Source organism: Orbicella franksi, chromosome 6 (genome assembly GCF_964199315.1).
Source record: "Orbicella franksi chromosome 6, jaOrbFran1.1, whole genome shotgun sequence".
Classification (NCBI taxonomy): domain Eukaryota; kingdom Metazoa; phylum Cnidaria; class Anthozoa; order Scleractinia; family Merulinidae; genus Orbicella; species Orbicella franksi.
In genome coordinates, this window is record NC_138150.1 from 11,645,202 (window position 1) to 11,666,655 (window position 21,454).

General features: G+C 37.6%; 2 protein-coding genes across 2 annotated transcripts; both read left to right on the forward strand.

The window, feature by feature from the left end:
• The first annotated feature begins 1,963 nt into the window (after nt 1–1,963).
• LOC145489274 (peroxisomal membrane protein PMP34-like) lies at nt 1,964–15,303 on the forward strand. The gene is made up of 9 exons (XM_081468236.1): nt 1,964–2,266; nt 10,609–10,669; nt 11,184–11,250; nt 11,548–11,702; nt 12,723–12,848; nt 13,318–13,463; nt 13,579–13,677; nt 13,823–13,884; nt 14,524–15,303. The coding sequence occupies exons 1-9, from the start codon at nt 2,138–2,140 to the stop codon at nt 14,660–14,662; spliced, it is 984 nt and encodes a 327-aa protein (XP_081324362.1). The 5' UTR covers nt 1,964–2,137; the 3' UTR covers nt 14,663–15,303.
• Nucleotides 15,304–15,382: 79 nt separating this feature from the next.
• On the forward strand, nt 15,383–18,607 carry LOC145489275 (uncharacterized). Its single transcript, XM_081468237.1, has one exon. It carries the CDS (start codon nt 17,385–17,387, stop codon nt 18,072–18,074), a length of 690 nt encoding a protein of 229 aa, XP_081324363.1. The 5' UTR covers nt 15,383–17,384; the 3' UTR covers nt 18,075–18,607.
• The last annotated feature ends 2,847 nt before the right edge of the window (nt 18,608–21,454 follow it).

The following is a 21,454-nucleotide window of genomic DNA, read 5'->3' on the forward strand; positions in this document are numbered from 1 at the left end:
GGATTGGATTGCAGAAGTAGAATAAAAGTAAACCTTTAGCAATAGACATAACTAATGAACCAACTTAAACACCGGGAATCTATATTTCGTACAATCCGGTAATAAGAATAACGACCAAAATGTTTTCATCAAAATTCAAAAAATGGAAACAAAACTAAATGTTTGGCTGTCTTGGGACCTCACCCTTACGGAACGAACTTTATTGGTAAAAGCATTAGGGATTTTTAAAATAGTATACTCAGCCTCAATGCTATGTGTTCCAGAGGAAGTTATTAAACGAGTGCAGGAAAAGCTCTTCAGCTTTCTTTGGCGAAACAAAAAGGACAAAACAAAAAGAACTGTACTGTATCAAAGACCGTGTGGAGGAGGTCTAAACTTTCCAAATGTTAGAACAACTGTTAAAGCACTTCGATTAAGCTGGATAGGCAGGTTACTAATGATGTTTGGAAAGCAATTCCCATTGCTTACTTCAATAGATATGGAGGATTACCGTTTCTCCGCTTAAAATGCAACTATAACACAAAAAAATTAGACAACAATATTTCCCCCTTTTACTCAGAACTTCTAGATTACTCTAGTGAATTGTGAGACCAATACAGGGATGACTGCTTCAAAGGCGACTTAATTATATGGAACAACAAAGATATCACGATCGAAGGAAAATCTTTGTATTGAAAACCTGGAGTGAGCGTGGGGTATATTTTGTACAAGATCTTCTTAAGAATACTGGCAAATATCTATCTTATGAAGATTCAAGACAAAATACAACATTGAAGTCAATTTTATTTATTATTGCCAAATTCTCTCTCTCTCTCTCTGCAATTCCCAAAAGTCTTATATTAAAAGCTATGATTATTAAAAAATCTCTAGAAACAATCACAGGAGAATCTGATGTATACCAGCTTGTCGAAGGAAAAACCATCAGTTTGTCTAAAATGCGGTGCAAGGATTATTACTCACTCTTCCAAGTGAAATGGGAAACACAACCAACATCAGTTCAATCATGGTCCAAACATTACCCCCCCCCCCCCTCCCCTTCGCCAACATCTCAAAAATGTCGGCAGACAATAAATTAAGACAATTCTCTTTCAAACTACTTCATAGGATACTAGTAACCAAAATGGATTAGCTGTGAATTTTGGCGCGGATTCCGGATTGTACCTGTCTTGATGTTCGGATCTTGGGTCCTAAACGAAATTTGAATCATAGATCTTTCTTCAGCCTTGGTCGGCATGTTAATGAGTTCATCCGAATTATTTCTTTTTTCGAACGAAGCTCAATTAAACTTAGGTGTGAGACTGTTATTGGAATTGTACTGTATTATAATCATCAAGCATGTTGCCTACTTTACTACTTGTGCGAAATTAACAATGGCATTCACATTTACCAGTTTAACTCTGAACTTTTACAATTCTGTTTCCGGATGTGGTTATGGTTTCGGATTTGATCAAAAATATTGGCGGATCGGCGGATTTGGCTGAAAAAAGGCACGGAACAGCGGATTTGCATACCCCTATTCAACCCCCTCCCCCCTTTTTAAAATACACAGCAATTGGTAACTTCTTGTACGTTTTTTAGATAAATTCATAGTAAAGACAAAAATTCAATCATTCATTCGAGTTTGGGTCTTTGGGTATGTTGCATATTTTTCCTATCACATCCCTAGTAAGGCAATTATTTGCGCTACCGTAATTTGATTGACGCGCCGTTTGCAGTTTGATTTCAGCATAACTTTCTACAAACGTAGTTACGTTAGTGATGTTTCTGGTTTTTGTACACTCTGCATGTTCAACTACCTTACTCGTCTAACTCTAGCTGAATCGTCCTATAAAAGTACCGACGTTTTGGCGTTTTTCTTAACATATTTTTTTCTGACGATTTACCAGTAGCCCTGAAAATAATAAAAAAACAACAACATATGATATCCATCAGTTTCAGTCGATCTAAACTGAGGCCTGCCCCGTCCAGGCCCTGGGGAAGAGACTGCTCGTTATTGATGGTATAGTCTATAGCGGATACATGAAGTACACACCGACTGTTTTGCATGTGAAAACCGTGTGCCGGTCTTGTGCAATGTACCCTCGTGGAATTTGTCTCAGAGGCAAAATGTTATCTTTAGCTGCTTAACGGTTCTAAAATGACAGTGTTTTCTAAAACTGCCAGCTTTAATGATCTGGTTCCTCTTTTGCCGGCGTTGGACCTTCCTGCCACCCTCAAAATGTTGTTCTCACATCGGAACTTTGTTCACGCTCTCGCCGGCGCGGTGGTAAGTGGATATTTATCCATTACGTGGTACGATTGTCATAAAAGCTTACGTAATGTTTAGGGCAATTTAATTAAAGGACTAGTAGGCCTGTGGATTGTCAGGAGAACCGAAAACTGTATAAAACAGAGAGATTTTTCGGTTTTTTTTTTTCATGACGGTCCGTTATCCTTGCCGGCATTATCGATTAGTATCGTCGATTACATTAATACACCGATTCCAGAAAAAACCCGGAAGTTACACCGAAACTAGGCTTAATAGCCCTCGCGGTAAATATTCAAAGCAACATGGTGTACGAAGAAGTGAAGTCAATCTCTCTTCTGATGATATTCCCGGCGTTAGTGTGAACGAAGAAGAGATTGAAATATTGACACTCAGCCAATTAAAATTCTGGCTTAAAAGTCGCCGTATAAATTAATGTGGCAAAATAAAGGAACTTTTGGAAAGATATGTTTGCCATTCTTCGATTGTCTCGATCTCTAATGTGCGAAAAAACAACATGTTCTCACCATTTTTATTGCCTAAAAGAACTTTATTCATGGTCGGTTTAGGAAAAAGAATCTGAATGAAATGAAAGTTTTAAAAATCTACAATCCTGACTCGAAGAATAACTTTACTAAAGCTAAAGTAGCTTAAAGTAGTAAAACAAAAACAGAAGCAAGAGCTCGAAAGAACATACAGAAGTGAATTTAAAAATTGTTCCGGATATCAGGAGTATCACAACAGAACATCCAAACGTAAAAAAATTTCTTACGGCTGATTCATTTTTCGCTGACGACTTCAGTCTTCTCACGTTAGAGAACATCCGATCTCTCTTAGTGAATAAACAATCGGTGCGAGAGAATAAGACAAATCCTTCAGTTTAAAAGATACTAATCAGAGTATCAAACAAGACCACGATCTACTCGCCAAGAATGGTACAAACAAGGGTTCAGTACAGTGACAGCATCAATGCGTTACACGGTAGGACACAATCACAAAGCTGATTCATTGGTGAAATCACCAATAAAATTATCAAAGAAGTGTACCGCAGTGTAACAAAGACTATCAGCCACATGCCATGGAAGATGGCCTAGAATATTAGCAATTAGTAAAAGACAAGTACATTGAAATAATGCATCAACAGGGATAGACGAAGGTGCAAGTAACAAAATGCTTTCTTTTTGTTCAAGAGAAAACAGAAATTTTGGGGGCTCGCCAGCTGAGCTGGTTACAGACCCAAGTAAGAGCAATCTCCATGAAATCATTGAAGCCAAGAATGTCATTGTTATGGATGGTGAACCCCTGAAAGATTGTCTTATAAAATCAATATGCAAAATGTTTGATACTGGGTTAAAAGTAAACAAGAGTCATATTTACTTCAGTTTATGAAGTGCAATGTACAACAACTACTCTTTGTTGTGAACAGACTTTGGAATGTCCTGGCTATAAATTGGAAGACCCTCTTAGAAGTAACTGAGAATTTTTAATGAGCAACTTGCCTTGGACATAGAATGGTGGAAGGAGATACTTAAGAATATTGAACAATTTATGATACATATATTATATATGAACTGGCTTATGCTTAGAGATGGCCTTACAAGATGTGATTATTGCTAAAGCCAGAATAAATAATGTATACCAAAGTTCCAATAAGTTTGTCCAGCAATTAACATGAGAGAATTCAGCTACTTCTAGTTTTTTTTTTCTGGTAATGTTGAGTGAATATTTCAAAATAGTTCAAAACAATTGGGAATCTATAAGATCACACAATGTAGGAAATTCTCAATGAGGTCAAATTCAATTGTACTTCTATGTTATTAGCAAATTATACACCAGACCATGTGTCCTTCTATGTTACACCCAAAAAATAGAACATGAAGCCACATAATGCACAATTTCATTACGGTGGAAATCACCAAATATTTAATTGCCACTGATGAACAATATCATATCATGTACTCTGTTTTCATTCACTACCAAATGACAAATTAAACATTAGGTGTCAAGAATTATTAGATGACTAATTTTTCTGCCAGTTTACAAGCAAATAGCTCACTATCCAGGGTTGATTAACAACTCTACACAACCTTAGTGGAATTACACCATCAAATATATGCCATCCATATATTCTCCAAATAGCCACTTCAGCTTGTATTTTTACATTTGCAGTTCTGGTTCATGGTTGAAAAACAGTCTTCTTTAATATTAGTAAAATTATCATCAGCTCTGATTTACTTGGTCACATAGAAGGGATGAAGATTATAACCTTCTTGCTTGCCAGTAAATGCTGTCTATCAAATACCTGATATTAAGGAAATTCCTACAAGGCCTTAAAATGTGTTGTCAGACTTTTATTAGTTCACTCTGCCTCGGTCTTGGGTAACTGACCTTTTATCTCTCTGCAGTCTATTCTGCACTTTATGTCTTCAAATTCAACCTAAAAAACTTCAGGTAAATAAATAATGGGCAGGCTCCCCAACATCAAATACAGGAAATTGGCCTATGCAATAATTTATCTGACACTACTAGTTCTGAAATATTAAACCTAAAAGCCAGATCTTGCTGAAATATTAAGCGAATAGAAAAGATTCAAAATTCATCAATGGCTGTATTTAAATCACTAATGTCCTTTCACATTCAACATTGTTTTGCGAAACTTTTTTATTTACCTCAGAGGCATGAAAAATGATTAATTCCTAAGTTAATTGAAGCTGATGGGTATTCACACCTGTATTCACTTCTTCTTTGCCAGACTCAGATGCCTCGCATCTTTTTGCTTTACACAGAGATTCCTCATCAACTTTTGTGCAGGGGAAAACCGAGGGTATGGCTCCCAGTTTCAATAAATGTACTCAGTTTAAAATCACTTGGCAAGAACTGCTCGGAACAACAGAAATTATTTCCTACCAAGGTAAAATAGACATCTCCCCTTTTCATAAGTATTTCCCACTTTTTCCTTCTTTGTTTATCTGGCTTGTCCGAAGGAAACTCAGTCGTGGAAATGATAAATCAGGTCGGTTTTTGCTACGATTATTAGAGTTTTGCAGCCGCACAACACTTGTGTCCAACTCTTTTTCTTTTCCTTACCACATTTGCTCCAGACAAGTTGCTCTAACCTATATACATTCGAATTTTTTCGTTCTTCGCCAACATTTCATCTGCCATTTTGAAAGCTGGAGGGCTATTAAGCCTCGCTTGCATGCAACTTCCGGTTTTTTCTGGAATCGGTGTATTAAGCACTTAATGACTGGTCCCATGAGGAACAGTGAGTTTTGTTTCCCCAAGATTGAAAAGTTCTACTTACAACCTTAGAAGCGCAGATTTCCGCATTCCCAGATTTAATACTGTCACCTATGGGAAACACTCGCTAAGATATATTGGACCTATGCTGTGGAGTCGACTCTCAACTAACTTAAAAAACTTACCGTCTCTACAATCTTTTAAAAGACGGATCACGTTAACTAATCTTTCACAGAAAATTGAACATGAATGCGAGAACTGTGTTTTATGTAGCACATGATCTACTTACGAATGAATTATTTTAGAATTGTTGGAATTACTGTAAATAATGTAGTTAAATTTTAGTCTCTTTTTATTGTAAATATCAAATTTAGGTTTTTAAATTTTATAATTTATTTTATTTATTTTATGTGTCCCCTATTAGTAGAGGGTTTTTTATCCTCGGCTAGAATGTATTTGACACATTAATAAAGTTATTGTTGTTGTTGTTGTTGAGGTCGAGGGGAAGCAAAACTTGCTGTTTCCGGCGTGATCAGTCATAAAGTGTTTTGTTACATCTTTACGCTGGCTGGCTCACAAATTTGCCGTGGTTTAAAGGAGCACAACCTGATCATGTGCGAGTCAAAAGTTCAAGTTGTTGTTTCCCTAGGGAGTTAGTGAGGTTTTGTTTGCTTAAGGGAGTTAATGACTTTTGACCCACAACACATGACACGCTCTCCTCCAATCGGAAAATGTATTTGAGTTGGGAGGTATAGCAAGAATCATGATAACTTACATAACAAAATTCTCAATGGCAATTGGTTCTCCGTGCACCTATTTGTTATGTAATCTTCTTTCGATCACTGGTGTCCAATTACAGGTATCTAATTACAACTTGTTGAAATTGGATACAAACACTTATCTTTTTCTCAGCTCATGAGCAGGCAGAATTCAACAAATCCTGCAATCTGAATGGTTCCTGGAGCGGGCGGAATTTTCTCATCCGGACCGCCATAGTGGGCAGAATCTGTCAAGTTGATCTATTTTTGTGAATGAATTAGCGGTAATCGTCATCTTTCGCCCTTTTTACACTTCCATAGACGATTAATCAATGTGAGTTTATCTCTATTCACCTTTAAATGGCAAGGAAAGTCACTGTAAGTAAATTCAATTGAATTTTTTGAAGTTGTGAGAGTTTGTTTGGCTGTTTGTAGCTTGGTACTGTAATGGCATGTAATCCTCTGTCTCTCTCTGTATAAGTTTTAAGTAAAAAATAAGTCAATTTCAATCGAGTTTACCTCTCCAATCGTTGCTGTATTTGAGAGAATTTTTGTGGAATACACTTCAGGAATTTCCTCGCTATCTGCCACTCAATTTATGGTAGAAAAGTCTGATTTCGAGTGATTTGCAACGACTGACAGAAATTGTTTTTGTAGTAGAACTTCAAACTTGGCAAGAAATTTCCACCGGAAAAACACTTTAAGAGAACTTAAATGGTGAACTAAATGCAAGTAACATAAAGTAGTTCGGTATAAATTAATCTATTCTTTAATACATCTTTCTTTGTCTAGTATCTGAGTTACTCGCTCGTTCGCTAGTTAGATTTTTTACCAATGGTTTGTAGAGTCTGTAGACGGCACGTAAGCCAATTCAATGACAAATCTGCATAAACAAACCCACTTGTAAGCCAATTTACCACAAGAAAAAAGATAAACATGTTATTGTCCAGCTTAGGGTTGGTCCGTATAGTGAAAAACTGTGACCTCGGGCTTGAAAATGCTGCATTCGGCCTGCGGCTTCAGGCAGCATTTTCAAGACCTCGGTCACAGTTTTTCCCCATACGGACCTCCCAGCCGGCCAATAACATTTATTTACTGTATGTACCTGCAGTGTTGGGAACTAAATTTTGACAGCACTTGGGTGAGTGACTCTCAAAATGCACTTGCCCGGTGTAGTTTTCACTTACCCTCCCCTGCACAGCCAAAAAATATCCACAATGGTTCACAAACCATACATTTTTCAGTATCTTGTAATCACGGATGCCCAGCTTACCATTTTGTGTTGTGCCTTCTTGTTCTGGTCCATTTACAAGATGCCTTCTTAGGATCGCAGACACATTTAACTGTTTTATCCTCATTTTAATCATCAACTTTTGACACTCCTAAGAAATATTTCCACTTTTCCATGGTGTTAACTGAAACACGGCTAAACAAACAGCTGGCACTACCTGATTCACATACTTCCCTAGAATCGAGAGATTGGAGTGAATAACTTGTCAGTATGTGGAAGACTGACATTTTTTCCTTCAATGGAAAATTATACCAAAAGACCTTAGCAGGCAAATGTCCTTGTTCCTCTCATGGGCCATTTTCAGTTCTCATGAACTAATAACTGTCGGCTCAACTAGGGACCAGCTGTTTCACTTTATACATGTGTAATCATTACATAAATTATTGCTTCGAGGAATTCACATTTCATTTGGTACAATGTATGAAAGACTATAAACTTAAGTTATTGGTGTGTTATTGGCAAATTAGTTGGGCATCTTGAAAGATAAATAAGGTCAAAAAAGCACTGGTAAGTTTTTGTTTGGAGATATTGTTGCCAAAATTGAAAAAAAAAATGTTATCAACATTTCGTACTCGCCAAATGGGCAAGTAATCAATGATTTGTACTCACCCGAAGCTCCTCACACTCACATGGGCGAGTGCTAATTTCCAACACTGTACCATCCTGTAATTGGATACTTATACCATTCCACATTACATACGCACACTGCTCTATCTGGGACTAAATCAGGCCTGTAGATAGCCTTGTGAAAATGTTGTTAATATGTTTTATTGAAATGTAATTAGTGCCCTTGCCTTGTCTTAATAAAGTATGTGGAAGACTGACATTTTTTCCTTCAATGGAAAATTATACCAAAAGACCTTAGCAGGCAAATGTCCTTGTTCCTCTCATGTGCCATTTTCAGTTCTCATGAACTAATAACTGTTGGCTCAACTAGAGACCGGCTGTTTCACTTTATACATGTGTAACCATTACGTAAATTATCGCTTCGAGGTATTCATATTTCATTTGGTATAATGTATGAAAAACTATAAACTTAAGTTATTGGAGTGTTATTGGCAAATTAGTTGGGCATCTTGAAAGATAAATAAGGTCAAAAAAGCACTGGTAAGTTTTTGTTTGGAGATATTGTTGCCAAAATTGAAAATAAAAATGAATGTTATCAACATTTTGTACTTGCCAAAGGAGTGAGTGATCGATGATTTGTACTCACCCGAAGCTCCTCACACTCACATGGGCGAGTGCTAATTTCCAACACAGTACCATCCTGTAATTGGATACTTATGCCATTCCACATTACACACACACACTGCTCTATTTGAGACTAAATCAGGCCTGTAGATAGCCTTGTGAAAATGTTAATATGTTTTATTGAAATGTAATTAATGCCCTAGCCTTGTCTTAATCATTTAAATCTATTTGTTATGTAGAAACAAGTATCTTGCTGGAAAATACACCACTCTAAAAAATCAGATGAAACTACATCTGAGGGCCAAGTTTTTATTATGTTTTTTCTCATTTTTTCACATTTTTTTTTACAAACAGTCAGGTTCTCAACATAGTAAAAACAAAATTACAGGGTGGCTTGGTGGATTTTACTTTCTTATGTTAAAAACAATATTTTACTCACTCGCTGCACTCGTCTATGAAAACCACTTGAAAATTAAATATTTCATACTTTCACACCGCCATGTAATATCCTAGATATTTATTTTCCTTGTTCGGAGATATTAGCACTACCAGTTGCAAGCTGTTCTGAAATCTGAATAAAAATTAAATAAAGTTGTGTATATGTTTGTAGATAAATATATCTTATTAGATGTTTTGGTGTGTAGTATCTCTGTATATTTTTACGAGTTGTGCTGTATTTTGATGAGCCTGTAGGGCGAGTCAAAATACAAACAACACAAGTAAAAATACAAAGCGATACTATACACCAAAACATCTAGTAAGAGATTTATTATCCAACTACTGTGGTCAATAAATTTATCAATGAAAGAGGGAGAGTGTGACAGTTTTGCATGTGCGTGCCAACCTGTGTGGCAAACAGGTTTTCTACTGTACAAATAACTGTACAATATCGCTGTATGTTTGTACTGTCATTTGGATGGTATTTGCTACAGTTGGATAATAATGGTGTGTATTAAAAGGCCTCCTCTATGAAGTGGTAGCCTGAGTATCAGGCTTTTCTTACTCACAGGGTAGGAGGAGGAAGCAACCGGCAAAGAAAAGCCTGACACAAAGGTCTTTGTTGCAGTCTTCCACCGATCCTCATAATGTGACAAGTGTCAGTATATGTATTAACCAATTGATTATTTCCGGCTGTCATGTTTACTTGCATGCATCACAGATCACAACGGCGGGAATTTGAGCAAATAATCCAGTTTCATCCATGTCTGTAATGGTTTCCGAGAATATTTGCACAATTTGCCCCAAAAATTTTCACACAGAGTATGGAAAGTCTGGAACTTCTAACAAAGAGTTTTCTAATGTTTTGGGTGAAAAACCTGTCATTCTCATTGAATTATTGCTCAAGTTAAGAATTGTTGTCATTCAAGATAGTGAAGACAGCAAAAGTTCTGTTTACAAAAAATGTGCTAGGAAAATAGTGAATTGTTACAGAATGTTCACAGAGTTCTGGGAGGCATTTGCGGGTGGTAGAGCTCTCGAAGAGGCAAAGGAAAGCCCTCCACGAACTCCTTCGAGAGCCATTCTTAGGGGTTCAATTCCTGTTCGAGACCAACGAGCCCGCAACTCGAGTGACTCCTAAGGCAACCATAACCATATTATTTTGTGATTGATGTCAGTAAATATACATGTACAGACTGCAGAAGTTTTGTTTGTATAGTCAGCTATGATACCCAGGATAATTCAATCCCTTATTTATTAAATAAATTAATATTTGATAATAAAAATATTGTTATTGTTTTAGATGGGAATATATATACTGTTTACATGTAAGAATTGAGGTTTCTGTATGAGTCTAAAACACCTGGTGTTTTGTATAGCAATTGTAATTGCAATGTGTGAATTCCGGTGTGACATGTAGTCTTGAACGCTCTACATTTTGATAGGGAAGTGTGACAGCCATGACAGTGTTTTATCCTTTGGATACTGCAAGAACCAGACTTCAAGGTTGGTGAGATCGTTTTTTAATTGTTGTGAAAATCAGTCTGAAAATTGGAGAAATTTCTAGTCAAACTACACCCTCTGAGGTCACTTAACTACATGTACATGTGCAGTGTAACATTTGAAGCATAATTTCTGCTTTTGAAATTTTTTAAGAACCGTGACATTTAATTGTCTTTTCTTTTGGAGGGCACTACATTTACTTATAGTATGCGGGGAAGGGGGGGGGGGTCATTACTTTCAGAACTTTGTGACAATGGTCACAAACACCGAAATGTCAACTGTGGCTGACATATGAATATATATTTTTTAGTTAAAGGTTAAATATTTTACTAATTGTTACAAAAAGTGATATGTAGCTGTAGTACATGTCGATTTGTAAAGGGGAGTGTGAGAAGTGGAAACTAAGTTAAACCATTCTTATGATTCAAGCCATACTTTTCCCTAGCATGGTTAGTGATTGCCTACATGATCATGACCATGTGTATTGTCATGTATTTATATTGCTCATGTTTTACAGTTGATGACAAAAGAAAAGCAAAGAGCACAGCTTATATATTAATGGATATTATTCAAGAGGAAGGAGTGTATGTATTTCTTAATTTTCATTGCGATAATTGAAGGATACAATGAAAGCTTATCTACATGTACATGTACCTGTTTTGTCTTACAAAATGTTTAGTGGTGTGTGGTATAAGGTGGCTGTATTTAAGGAGCCTGCAAGTCGCTAAATATCTATCTGGTGATTTCAGCAACTATGACTATTTTAATGAATTATCGCAACTTTCATGTATAATACATGTATACACACAGGAATACACTTAATTCTGATTGACAAAAAAACAAACAAATTTTCACGTAATATATGTTTCCTTATTCTTCAGGCATTCTTTATACCGTGGTCTCCTGCCAGTTTTATCAAGCCTTTATTGTTCAAATTTTCTTTATTTCTACACCTTTAATGGTCTTAAGACTGCTTTTGTGGGCAGAGGGAAAACATCTTCATCACTTCAAGATCTGTTATTTGGATATTTAGCAGGTAATGATAGTTTATAATAGTAAAGAAACAGCAAATTTTTAACAAAGTTACAGAAACATAAGGGGAAGTTAACATTCATGAGAAGGAGAAATGCCATGGGGAACATGAGCTACAGGCAAGTGTTTCCATTGCTTTTTCAAGTTCTCCAAACATTTTGAGAGTGTTCTGTAACTTAATAGAAACAGGGGGGGACACGGGGAGAAAAAGAAAGTGAGTCATTTGTTTATTTTGGTTGAGTAGGTACATGTACAAGTGTCCCACACTGTCAGAATGTATTAGGACTATATCCCCCTTCTGGATGGTGTAGTCATGTCACAAAATGAAATTTGCCTGTACCCAATAATTTTACACCTGCGAGTGAGTGGAGGGAGGCAGTAAGTAAAGTGTATTGCCCAGCAAGAATGCAAACCATTGACGCCAAGTCCAGTGCACCTCCCCCTTATTTATCTTTGCCTGCAGTGCAGTGTGTCACACCAACAGCTCATGCTAATTCTTTGTGTTTCTATTAAGTTGACGACATATGGCTTTTAGAGAGTGCTTTCTTCACAGAGTCTTTTCTAAATTACATGTTAAGGGATCTCAGAGGTTTTACCAAAATGACTTTGATATAGTGAAACCAACAAGGGCATACATAACATTTTGTAACAAACCCCTTTATGCATGTATCTAGGGAATACCTGGTAGAGCCAAAGTATTCTTCAGTCTGACCAAAGTTACAGATATAACAAACCTGAGTAATAAAACAAATGATCCATTATAACAAATGCCATGTGAGTAGATGGATGGGTAGGTGAATGAGGCAGTTATCCCTTTGAGTGGAAAGACAAAGTGCTAGTTGTATAAGGTGATATATACTCCACTTGGGAATCATTTCAGAACACACGTGGTGTGATAGGGGTACCTCTTGTAAATTGTCAAGACTGCAACCTGAGGACTAACAAGTATTTTTGAACAATTACATGTAATTTGTTGATTAATGGCTAGTCAAGTACAGCTGGACAAAGAGTCTATTTGTTGCAGGCATTGTTAATGTTCTCATGACAACACCACTGTGGGTAGTGAATACTCGCCTAAAGCTACAGGGAGCAACATTCAGAACTAAGGGTCTAGAATGCAACAAAACAAAAAAATACAAAGGAATTATCGGTGAGTACTATTTGCAAAGATCAGGATGGTTGATTTACAACTGTAAGTTGTGAATAGAATCTGTAAAAGGTTATTGACATATACAGAGTATATTTAAGATCTGCACTACAGACACAACAGCTTTCTGTATTATTATATACAGTACATCTGATTATTCTCACATTTTGATTGGTTCTTAATTGGAGGACCTTAAACACATAGATGACGTCATTAACATTTTGTTTTTGATTCTTTTATTGCTATTTAAAACAAAATAATAGATTTCATGTTGCCTTGCATCTGTTCAGTAATTGATCACAGAAGATGTGGTCAGAACATTCAGTGACACACTCAGCTATCACCTTGTGTGCCATTTTTTTGCTCTTACCACATTTTGATGTTGACCTTTGATGTTGTCCTTTGATCATGCAATTACTGCACAGGTTCATGCACTGATGTTGGATCTTTGTATTCATGTATGTAATTGCAGATGGTTTACTACGAATTAGCCAAGAAGAAGGTCTGTCAACCCTGTGGAGTGGAACAGGCCCATCTCTTGTTCTTGCTGGCAACCCTGCTATTCAGTTTATGGTCTATGAAGCAATAAAGAAGTTCTTGATGCACGAAGATAAAAAGGTATAGAGTATTGTTTGCTGTTATTGTCACTCACACTGAATCAAACCTTTCTGTTACATTTTGGCAGTAAGTAACCTGTCAGCTGCCCTTACTAAACTTATGTTTAATTTTGCAGGCTCTCAGTGGAAAACAATACTTTGCACTGGGTGCAATTGCCAAAGCTGTTTCCACTGTTGTTACTTATCCCCTACAGGTGGCTCAGTGCAAGCAGAGAGTAAGTTGATATTGCTTTCAAATGCATGTACCAGGACCTATTTGGTGGTGAAATTTAATCAAAATTGAACAGGTGTCAATTGTTTCTGTAGTTGCATCGCTGAGCCAGGCAGTGATTAAGAACATTATTTTCTTATTCCTCTCAGTCTGGACACAAAACACCAAATGGAAAAGCAGACATCTTCTCTCTATTAGCAAGACTTACGAGGTATGGCGTTGCATTTGTTAGTAAAAAGAAAGTTAGTTACCATTCTGTGTAATGTCTTTTAGGGTTTTAATTTCTCTTCTTGTCTTGTCTTCGTCTTCGTCTTCGTCTTCGTCTTCGTCTTCGTCTGGTCTTCGTCTTCGTCTTCGTCTTCGTCTTCGTCTTCGTCTTCGTCTTCGTCTTCGTCTTCGTCTTCGTCTTCGTCTTCGTCTTCGTCTTCGTCTTCGTCTTCGTCTTGTCTTCGTCTTCGTCTTGTCTTCGTCTTCGTCTTGTCTTCTTCTTCGTCTTGTCTTCGTCTTCGTCTTCGTCTTTGTCTTTGTCGTGATTATTATCATTACCAGGATTGTTACGTTTTATTCTCTTTTTAACCCCTCCCCGTTTCTCCTTTAAATTTTGACCATTGACTAACTGAGTGTATTACGATACTGATGTTTTACGGTTTCAATCCGAAACTTCTACCAAACACGAATCGTGAAACGAATTTTCCTTTACTTCCTGTGGTCCCGAATTACCATTCGTAGCTCTAACGTAAGGAAGGAAATTCATGAGGCAGAGCTATTTCCAGTTAATTCTGTTATCTCCGGCTCAGACTTCATTAGCTTTGGACTTGGTGCTAATAGTGAACGTGTGTTTGTCCTTCAGGGAGCAAGGCGTCAAGGGTTTATATAAAGGACTGGAGGCTAAGCTGCTTCAGACTGTATCAACTGCAGCCTTAATGTTCGTCGCTTATGAAAAAATCGCTGCTTTCATTTTCAGATTACTGCGGACAACTCAGAGATGATCACTCCAGTGAATATTTAAAAATATACAATACTTTATTTTATTTCTTAGAACTAAAAAATAGGTGCGCAGGGCGTACTTTTGTGGCCTTCTTATCTGAGAAGAGTATCCAAACCTGCAGCCTTGTGCTAAATGTTACTTGATGTATGGTATTTACACAGCCGGATTCACTAAGCTCTTGATAATTCAGCTGAATTTGTCGTCAGTTTTTAAGATTCTTATAAACAGTTATAGCAACGCAAGTGTAAAACGTTCCACGAAAATCCAAACTTCTTGGGCTTTACTTAGATTGTTCACAGTCCTCTGTTTTTCGTACTTTTTTTCGCGAAAGAATTGAAGTGGTTGGGAGGTTATTACTCGCTGTCTCTCAACTTCTATCTTTGAGTAGAAAAAACAGAGGCTGTCAACAGTTAAGGCCTAGTCCTTCGTCAGACGTCAACAGATGGTCGTTCTGTCCGAAACTATCTGATCCCACTTTTTATAATATTGTTTTTAAAAATCTGCTTTGAGATATTTTTATTTGACTGCTGTAAAAAAAAAAACCACATCTTAACGAAATGTTGTTTATGGGCGCATGCTACATATTCTTTGATTTGCTTCATAATCTTAATTCCTTTTCAAATAAAATCTTTTATAATGTTAGATTTAAGTCTATTTTGTTGAACTGCTCCAATATCGCGAGAAATGACTTTTTTCAAAGAAATTATAGTTCCCCTCTCTGATTGCAAAGGTTCGTAATGAACCTCCACACCGGTGGTAAGGTTACTGTAATTGCTATTGCGTAAAAACAGAGCGTTATGACCCCTGTTTTTCACCGCATTTTATAATACCAGAAGCATTTACTGGCATACTAGGTTAAGGGTTTGGACCGTTGGGGCGGATTCTCCCCATCTAAAACTTTGTTGGGGACCACACCTCCCCTGCATCACTGATCATAGCAGTATAAGATGAATGCCACGGTTATAACACTCACTACAGTTCTTTGTAGCCCAGTGGTCCATGAGGTCACTGGTTGGAGTTTTAATAAAAACTCTTCCCACACTCTCGTAACAAAAGTTGATGAACATCTCATGATTCCTTCACTGACCTTCACATTTATCATTATTTCACTGGTAATAAGCATGTTTTCAATTTTTCGATGTCTTCGATGCTTAAATGATTTTGCTTGAGTCGAAAATGAACCACAACACAGAGACTATGATAGTTCTTTTGTTCCGTCTGCCTTGTTTAATATCCGTTCCACAAATACTGACATCGGTGCTTCCTAGATTACGAGGTTCTATTCAGTTTTTTAATTGAGTTTACCAATCGTTTCTTTATTGACGTCAAAATATCATGAGGATTATGCCAATCATGACACGATTTACCTTTAAAACTTTAACCTTTACCCCCTCTTCCGGAAAACAGTATTTCCAAACATGCTTCGTACCACGCGTTCACTTCCGGTGATGTCGTGAGGTCACGTCAAGTGAAAGGAACCATTCTCTAGAGTTATTGTTCCACGTAGCGTTGTCAACAATTTCATGAGTTCTGAGCATGACTTAGTTCACGTTTCCGGTTGATCTTTCATCATTCCCGATCTCTCCAATAGCAATAGCTGTTATCGTAACCTCTCTTGATGATCACATGATCTATATTGATGTTGTATGAAGAAGGTGATTCCTAGACTCAAAATAAGACAAAAAATTAGGTGGACATTTTTCCACAGCTGCCATTGTCATCGTCATAACAAAATGAATTAGAGTTGAATACAACGAAGCATTAAATAGAAATTGTGGCAAGTCAGCAAATGTAAGTTTATAATAACTACGTGAGAATTAGTCCAGCCTCCTAGTTATAATTCTGAAAGGGTGCAATCATGATTGAATTATGCGAGTGGGCAAGATGAAATATGTCAACGGAATTTTATAACTGCACAAATTAACCCGGCCCTTTTACCTGAGGCAAATAATGAAATACTGTTTGTTTTTTGGATCATAAAACTGCCGTTAAATTTCCCTCTTTCAAACTGCGTCACAAGCACTGGAGGATGTCAATCTTTTTCTTTGTGTTTTAAGATCTTAGGTCCTTTCCCTTTGTCAACTTCTTTTCCTGTGTACGTGCATGTTACCAAATTATAGGGTTGACCTGCTGCCAGTTACATAACCTGACGCATAACGTTTCCGTTCCAAAGCTTTGGACAGCTGTAGCTTAGATCACGCTACATGGCTACCTGTCAATTATTACAGTTTCAAATTTAGTTCAAAATAATTTTGCGACATACTTGCGGTTTTTCTCTCACTTGAGCGTATTTTTTTATTTCCTGTTTTTGTTTTTTTTTTGTTTTTAATGGTGAAGCAGTAGTTTCCACGGTTTTTAAACACGATGTCTTCCGGCTTGTGTGAGCATTTTATACTTACCACAGAGGAAATGCCCTTCATTCATCATGAACAACAAAACAAAAGCTGCCCCCACATACGTCAGCAGAATTTGACCAAAGTCTAAGTCCTATGTACACAACAATTGACGTTGATTCTTGTGATATAGAGCATGTCAAATATGACGTCGAACATTCCAGGGTCTTCCAGCGGAAACCCTGTCATCCGTGAGAAATAAAGTCACATGTCTCTAATCTCTCGAGTATTGTTATCTTATAAGCATGTAAACAAAGCAAAATTTGCATTTGACGAGTTCACACAACACCGGCAGCATCTCGGTCTGATCTCTGTATTCGCGCCATCGCCATGAACAAGTGGATGATATCTCGATATAAGGTTCGATTTAAAGGTCGCGGTGTCGATGTGTACAGTGGTTTCTACGACATACTGGCTTGGATTGTACAAATTCAGTTAGATTCTTTATACTTGTTTGGTTCGGTGTTGTTAGCACTTCAAGTTATGTGGAGGAAATTATTTCCAATTTCGCAGCAAAAAGTAACGAAGACAGACATCTCTCTCTCGTCAGAACACTACGACTCTCGGACTTTTACCGTTAGAGAGTTACAGCAGTATGATGGTATTCAAGAGAAAAGAATATATTTTGCCGTCAATGGAAAGGTGTTCGATGCTACAAACACAAAGGACATTCAATTTCTCGACGGACCTTTCAACTGCTTTGCGGGTCGAGATGCCAGTCGTGCGTTAGCAACCTTTACTCTAACTGAACAATTGAGTAGCTTATCTGAAATGGACGACCTGTCGGACCTTAATCCTCTCCAAATGGATAGTCTGTTTCATTGGGAGATGCAGTGTTCAGAAAGATACCCACGTGTAGGAACACTTGTTCGAAGTCATCAGCCACGTGCTCTTCAATACGCTTGCATAAGAACAATTTGCGCCTCTATTAGTGAACTGAAAGGTCCATTAAGAGAGAAGGTGGCAGCTGAGCTCCCTCTACCAAAACTCCTCAGGAATAAAATTATATCGTCTAGATAGAATCCGCCAGCGTGTATCCCGTCTCTAACCAGCTGGCTGGTACCTCAGAGATAATCAATTATGACGCCTAAGGTGCTATTTTCTGAGCATTTTTATAGAAGTGGCCTTACGCTGTAAAAAAACGCCAAAAATTTCTGTCATTTCATGTAACGGATAGTGTGGGTTTTATTGAACAGACAATTAAGCTTATAAGCATTGTATAGGGCTTTGTTTTGTTTTGTTATGCACTATTTATATATCGCACCCTGTCAAATATTTTGATCTTGTTCAAGTAGTCAGAGGCGATGTGCCATTTGTATTCATTGTTAACATGGAATAATGGTGGCAGTTGTCCAAGACTGAGTGATTGTAAATTGAAACAAACGACTCAACACAAAGGAAAAGCATAATGCCATCAAGGATGGCTGTAAGTCGTAACATCATAAATAGCTCGACACAGCCAGCCAGCAGCTGCACCGCAGGTTAAAATAGCGCTGGAAAATTATTTTTAGATTTTCAATTTTAATGACAATAAAGAGAGAATGAAAGATAAAGCTTGTAGTGAATTCTTGCGTAAGACTTAAACAAAAGCTCCCAGTAATGTCTAGTAATGAACAAAAAACAGAAATAAATCTTAAGTGATAAGCTTTCTTTACAGATCAACTGATTAAACCGCTGAGTTTCCTCACAGGTCTACCAAACTCCTTGGGAGCCGTGATTGCGTAACAGTGTAAACATAAGAGTTTGTATGGGAATGTAACGATATATTTGGAGAGAATGACTCGCTGTAATCCCTTTGAAACTGTCCCAAAACGTCACCGAAACACAAGTAGCATACACAAGAGTCGATTTAAGTCGTTTTTAGTGAATTTCTTGTCCATATTTTTAACCGTTTTAAACGATCTACATAACGTGTTTGGGGGACCTGTGGTTTTTCTCGTATCAAAATTAGTTCCAGTGTTTTCATTGCTAAGATAGATAAGATAACTTAGATAACTTTTTTGCTGGTTGAAACATATGCATTATTCTCCTTCGCCAAGACTTCCGCTGCCGTGTATGTGGCAAAAAAACCCAAAAGATCACAGTTCCGAGTGACTGCAAGTTTGTGTGTACACAGCCGGAGAGGAAACTTCTTATCCAGGCAGACCGGAAGGAGCCTGGTGTGGGAAGTTAAACAGTGCAAGGGAGGCAAACTGACCGCGGTAGTCACGTTTTGAAGCTGAGGTATCTCATCTTTTTTCTGCTCTGAAAAATTCGCTACTATACGGCGGTTATTTATCTTTATCAAATTGAGGTTGATGACAGTAACCGAGTGTTCCACTTGCCCGCCGACGCAGCCCTACACTTTGTTTAGAAATTGATACCTTAGGACCCTCAGCGCACAGGAGGGACAAGCTGCTTCGATTTCACGCTACGTGGCACTCAAATAACACGGGGACTGCACATGCAGGAGTTTACCGCACCATTGTATGAATGAACGGACGGTCGAACGGTCAAACGATAGGGATCAACGTAATATTACTAACCATTCAATAAGTAAATGCAGTAAATGCTGATAAATACATTAAATGTAGTGACTGTTGTCTATTGCGCAGCGAGTTTGTACAGGTGTGTGAGCTCTTCGTCATAGCAAAGGCCTAACACACATTCTGACCACATGGCAAGGACGTTCGTGTGAGGTCCTTTTCGTAACCATGGATATTACTTCTAATTCTTCGTCGATTTCGTTTTTTTTTCTTAAATATAATCATGTGTAGTAGCAAGTGTTTACAGTTGAACCTCTCCAGCCGTTATCCTGAGAGGTGGTCATTATGGGGAGGTGGGGGTGTAATATGAAACCTTTTTATTCGGGCCGGAGCGCAACATTTTTTGTCAAGAAATGCTTATTTTGGCATACCGGTATGTAAATCAAAATGCATCAATAAAACAGAAACTAAACAGAAGCAGAGACCCACGACACGCGGTACAGACCAAGTTTGGTGACCTTTTACAATAAAAAAACGGATTGCCCGTCCGTCATCGAAAGGTTAATGTGCATTTGGGAGGCGTTTTAGTGGCCGTTTCCATTGTGGAGAGGTTGAAATAAGAGTGAACGTGTGAACTGTCCGCTGGGACCAAAGAAAGTGGCCGTTTTAGAGAGGTGGTAGTTGTAGAGAACATATTCATGTTGCCATGCGTCTGGTTAGTAATTGATCACGGACGATGTCAAATATGGTACGAACAAAACTGCGTGGCCCACAAGTCGATAGCCGAGTGTGTCACTGATGTTCTATTTATATGAATCTATAAGATTTGTTTTATATAATAAAGAAACAACAACAAAAAAACTGTTAATGATGTCATCTATGCGTCTGTTCTTCGATTGATCATAAGTTAGAAGTAATCAAAATGGAGAATCAGTACTATTTAGTCTAACCCGGACGCTAGTTGGGCAAACCAGCGTGCTTTTTAAGGTAACCATAGGTCAACAGGAATGCTATTTCGGATAAGAAACCAGCATGCTATTTAGTGTAACCAGCATGCTATTTACGCTAGCCAGCATGCTATTTAGGCTAGCCAGCATGCTATTTAGGCTAACCGGAGGGCTATTTAGGTTAACCGGAGGGCTATTTGGGTTAACCAAAACGATATTTAGTCGTAGAGTACTATTATTAGAGTAACTATGCTCGTTCCCAGTGCATTCAGAGCTCAGAGTCGATTCCTCCATTCAGTCGCAGCTCTTACCTTCACATCCTTACATCTTGGTATCATATTTGGCATTGTCAAATAATCAAAATGGCAGCAAAAACTAAATGGCGCAAAACGAGGCTACGCTGATGTATCAAACACAAAAGACCATGTTTGAACTCATTTCCAAACACCGAGAACAGAGTTGAGAATACAACGCTGTTTTGACGAACTTTGAGGTGTTTGGAAATGTGGTCAGAGTGTTGAGTGTTTGATATATATTCTCAATCGAAGCTAAACTAAGTACTTTTAGGTATTTCCGGTAATTATGAATCTGCTTTTCGGTATTCTTCATATAAAATATTGCATGAAATAGGATCAAAGAGGAGCTTGTTGTTAGGAAATGATCACATTGAAAACCCTAAAACCTTCAAAGATATGAAAGTGTAAAGTATTTTTTTCTTCTATTTTCTCAGATTGGCTTTATTAGCATGAATTTAAATGTACATGGTTAGTCCCCGGCAAGTGCTGCAAAGTAATTAGGGACGTGATCTTTGGGAAATAACATCCATCGAACTTTTTAAATTGTTTCACACCTTAACAATGGATGCAGAATGGATCGGTTTCATTACAATAAAGACATTTACTATGTGTTTCAATTGCATACCGTATGATAAACTTCCGAAAGTAACGACCCTCGTTATTTTAGTAGCAGCCTTTGAGGCTCTTTACTT